At 42.4% G+C, this 4,915-nt stretch overlaps 1 protein-coding gene across 3 annotated transcripts in view; it reads right to left on the bottom strand.

Moving 5' to 3' along the window:
- Positions 1-4,651, bottom strand: part of NCBP2 (nuclear cap binding protein subunit 2, 20kDa) — a 28,023-nt gene extending 23,372 nt beyond the window's left edge. For all 3 annotated transcript variants that reach the window (XM_012732262.1, XM_012732251.1, XM_004675121.2), the window contains exons 1-2: positions 4,498-4,651; positions 1,755-1,936 (exon numbers count right to left, since the gene is read on the bottom strand). In XM_012732262.1, the coding sequence (XP_012587716.1) occupies positions 1,755-1,936; positions 4,498-4,575 (260 nt within the window). In that variant the 5' untranslated portion in view covers positions 4,576-4,651. The remainder of the gene's footprint in view (positions 1-1,754; positions 1,937-4,497) is intronic.
- Between the last annotated feature and the right edge of the window lie 264 nt (positions 4,652-4,915).

Raw genomic sequence — 4,915 nt, 5'->3', positions numbered from 1 at the left:
TTTTTTTTTTTTCATCTGTCTTTGGGATGGTATTTAAGAAGAAACCTAAATAAGTAATTACATTTATTAGCTGGCTTTAGGAAATGCTAATCTAGACCATTTCCTAGTTTTTAATTATACAGAGAAACATTTGCTGAAACTCCAGTGTCCAACATCTAAGACAATGCCTAGCACACTGTAGGCCTTCAACAATTTTTTGCAGAATGAATGAAATTAAGCTCTCAATAGGAAAGCAAACTGAGAAGGAAAAGAAAAGGTTGTCTGTGACAGCCTCTCAGGTATTTGCCATGTTTTTTTCTTTTTGGTTTATAAAAGAAACGCAAAACACTCCAATTTTCAGACACCAATGATTATTACCCATGAGGTGAGTTTAACATTTTTTTTTTTTATTGCTTCCTTGTCCCCTGTGAACAAGTTTATGCCACTACTAACTGAGGCAAAAGTAAAACTTAGGCAGTCTGGTCCCTTGTGCTTGATGGGAGAATGGAAGAAGCTTGCAGAGCAAAATCTAAAGTAGGGAAAAAACTGAAGTAGATAAGAGTGAGCACAATTCTCTCCTTTCCTTCTCAAGACCTGGATTAAAACAACAGAAAAGAAACATAAGAACAGAAGAGAGCATCAGCAGGTTAGACAGTCAACAATAACAAGATGGATGAAGAAAAGTATAAAATATTCTTGATGGAGCTTAAAGGAGATGGCAAATTCAGGAGGCTCTTAACTCAATGAGTAACTGAGGCTGCAAGTAGCATTTATATTAAAGAGCTCTGTGCAAAGATCTGCTAGCAAGAAGGCATTTAATTCTAGGCAAATGCAAACAAAATGATAGGGTTCTGAATGAACTGTCTGGAAGAACTAGGGCAATTATTTTTGACATTAGCCAATCAAAATAAAATCCCTTTTCATTCTGGCATTACGGAAATCCACAAATACCAAGGACAAAACAACAACTTGAAAGAAGCTCTGCTGGGGTCCACAAAGCCAACTTACTTTCCCTAATGTAGAAAGGCCAATCATCTCCAGCAATTTAAGGAAAATTTATAGCATAAATACAACCAAAAGAAATATAATGCAGGGCATAGGGAAAAAATTCAAACGATATGTTTGCTCAGGTCTAGGAATTTCTCAGAATATAAACTAAAATGACCAAAAATGGAAATATTAGTAAAATAAAGACAATCAAAAACACACCAAAGTGTAAGTCCAGGCAGCACAGTATTCAGTCTTGAGAGAAAACAAATGATGACAAATTTTGACATATAAAATCAAACTGCATACATCTACATAATGCAATCTATAATCATTTTAGAAAGAGGTACAGGTACAAAAATTGACAGAGCAATCTTTAAAATTGGTAAAAATTAAAGGTGCATGGTGCATACTTCCACACATCTACATGGTTACTTCTGAAGATACTAGAGAGACCGATAACTATTTGCCTGTGGCCTTAGAATGGTGTGACAATTTTCACCAAACTCCTTTCACTCCCTTAAAACCAAGAGCATATATTCTTGAAAGATCATGATTCTTAAAGAATCAACTTGAAACAAAAGAATGGATTTCAGAATGGGATATAAATTATCAATGATAACAACCTAAGAATGTGGCCAGAAACGCTGGAAAGAAGGTAGGTGGTAGGTGAAAGGAGAGATACAAGTGCTGGAATGCTAATCAGCAAATACCCACACACGTTTTCAAACACATGACCGCCACTCTGCCCCTCCCTCATCCAACAGCGACATGACACAAAAGGATACTCCACAAAGCAGAACCCACATGCTGTCTTCTTAATTTTATCCAGGCCCATAATGATTTTCTTTATGTCACCACTTTTGCTGAAGAGTTCATAGATTTGTTCTTCAGTTGTATAAAAGGAAAGATTTCCAACATACAATGTACAGCTTTTCTTTAGTAATTTTTCCTGTTCTTCATTGTCACCCTAGAATTTCAAACAGAAAATATTGAGCAATACAATCTGAGTCCTGCTTAAACAGTATTTATTACTAAGTAGAGGAAAACCTTTCATTAATTCTGACTTGGGGATCAGCTTCTATCATCCCAATTCAGCACAAATTCCTTGCCAGGAAGAACACAGGACGCGGGGTACAATGTGCAGAATGCTTTGAGTATAGGGTTAAGGTTTGAAAGTTACTTCACTGGTAGCCCTTTTTCTCCTGCACCATACCGTCACACAAGTGGGATATCGTTCCCTTGCACACTCTACCCTCAGCACAGGATCCTTTTCAAATAGCCCACATTTAATTCCTTAACCTTGACTAAGTACATTAGGATGGCCTCTTTTTTAATTTACAGTAAAAAAAGACCTGGATTTTCACAGAAAGATACTCATTGTAATACTCGCAAAGAGAATGTTCAAAACAACTGCTTAGATGGCTTACAAACTCATTTTTTTCTGAGTTTTAAGAGAAAATGCACTGATCACACACATACACAAAAGCAATTATAATAAAGTAAAAACAAAAATCAACAAACTATGAACCACATACATTCTACGGGGATGGAGAGGGAAACGGTCAAAATGGGTGGGAAGATCACAAAAGACTATGGCGATGGCACACGGGTGACTTGGTGGTGGGAAATCCATGGGGAGTACAACCGAGATGAAAAAATGTACAAAATGAAGAGTGATGTTTTGTGTGTGTGTGTGTATATATAAATAAAATTATAAAATAAAAAATGTACTTTAACAAAGTACATGATCACTAAAAAAACGAGATCTTGAGCCCTCCCTGGTGGTGCAAAGGGTTAAATGCACAGCACTATGAAGCTATCTGCAGCACTGCAGCAAAAGTTTGATTTCCCACCAGGGAGGTGACCCACATGGCGCAGCAGACCTCTCCTGACCTGCCCGCTGCTCCCCTCAGCAGTGTATTTCAGTCAATCTGCCTGTTCTGTTCCCCACTCTCGTGAATCCTCTTATCTTCCACATGTCTGGCCTATATCTCAGTTCTTGTATGCATGCATGCATAAATGAACAAATAAATAATAAAAACAAGAGACCTCACTTTGTGAAGGGGTTCCTAATTTAGAAGACAGGGTGAAAGCAAAGACAGGAATATAACCAGAGTTGAGCCAATACACCTGGCTCATCAAAGGCTACATGACCCTGGACCTCCTCTTCTGGACTCCAACTGGGGAAGACAAATGTTGATTAAACATGTCTACTGAGTTCATCTGCTCTCAGGCCCTTCTGACCCAGTAGGGCTCTAACATCACACACTGGCCTCTGAATGCTTTGCAGTTCAGTGTTTAGAGTAATAGGTCTCATGTCATCATATTCAACGACAGAAGGGGGAAAAAAAACTACCTAATCGCACATCAAAAGGAAAATGATAAAATTATCATACACACCAATACAAATAATACAGCCTTCCCAAAAATGTACACTCACAATACTATACAGATTGAAAAACTATGAGATGTGAAATGTATGTTCCAAATTATTTTTTTATAGCATGAATGTAGCTATCCTATACATTAGGTAATTATGTTTGCTTCTAGGGAGAACCAAGGGACTGCAGATCAGACTTTCAAGTGAGACCTCAAAAATATCATTTTCCCTATCCTACTAATACATTTTACGCATTCTTGCCTACCCTCTCTCTCTTATATGATCTGCTCCCATTCGCAATCATAAGGATCCTCTAAATCCTCAGTCTCGTCCGTTCCACTCATTTCTGCTCTAGATTATGATTACTTCCTACTTGCTTCCATTTACAATCCCAACTGGAGAATTAAAAACTTTTAGGGGCTGACACTGTCTTCTCTTGCCCCAGTGGGGCAGAGCTGAAGGCTTCAGCTACAGAACCCAATACAAGCTTAGCAAATAAACAGGGTTAATAACGCCCTACCCCACTCCTTTGCTGATACTGCAGCGCCCATTTTAAATATCTGCAGCTTCCCTCCTCCACACAACCTATGATGCCAGGCCGAACTAAAATTTCATTCTCCTGAAATCCAGTAATTATCATTAAGACATTCAACATGCCTAAGTTGGCTGGTCCACCTTCCCCTTCCGAGGCTTTGCAAGGGGCTCACACCCTCCGCGTCGAACTCTGTAGGGGCTATTTTACTAAGGACTGGAGGCTCCAAAGATATAACTTAAAACAAAAAGTAACAAAACGCCCCGGAAATTGGGTCAGGAAGGCGCTTCCACATATTCCATTTTCCTCATCAACAAGTCATCTTCCCGAGGCAAAGCCCATGAAAACGTGACCCAGTGCCGATCGAACTCCTCTGCCTCGGCCTGGGAACAGCCCCGGCAGCTGGGAAACGGGAAAGCGGGCCTCAAACTCCCTCTCCCTGAAAGAAGGGGATTTTACTGATCCCCAACGGCCCTGCAGTAGCCATTCCCCAGCAGACACCGGGGCATCAGTGCACCCAGGGAATCCGGAGTAAGTGGGATGACACAATGAGACAAAAGCAAACTGGTCCCCGGCGTTCTGCCCCGGGACTCGCCTTCTCGTGGCCTGGACTCACCCGGAAGTGCTGGTCCCGGTACTGGCTCAGTTCCACGTAGGAGTCGCTGCGCAGCGCCTTCAGGAGGCCACCGGACATAGCGCAGAGTGGTAGACAAGGACGCCGCCACTTCGGGAACAACGAGGACGCCACCACGACAGGAACCGGAAGCGTATGGCGGCTGGGGACACTTGGGAATTGTGCGCACCAATCCGGGCGCGGCAGTGTCGTCACCAGGCAGCGCCGGCGCAGATGCGGTCCGTTCTCGGGCTTTGCCGATCAGAACCCAGGGCGGCGTACTCCGGGTTCCGGGGAGCTCCCGAGGCACCCCGAGGATGGTTCTTCGGCGGCTGCTGGCCGCCCTTCTGCACAGCCCACAGCTGGTGGAGCGGCTTTCCGAGTCGCGGCCCATCCGGCGAGCCGCGCAGCTCACCGCCTT

This window comes from Condylura cristata, unplaced genomic scaffold (genome assembly GCF_000260355.1).
Source record: "Condylura cristata isolate star-nosed mole 26May11 unplaced genomic scaffold, ConCri1.0 scaffold00003, whole genome shotgun sequence".
Taxonomy (NCBI): Eukaryota; Metazoa; Chordata; class Mammalia; order Eulipotyphla; family Talpidae; genus Condylura; species Condylura cristata.
Note: the sequence above shows the minus strand (reverse complement) of the source record. Positions and strands in the feature narration are given on the sequence as shown.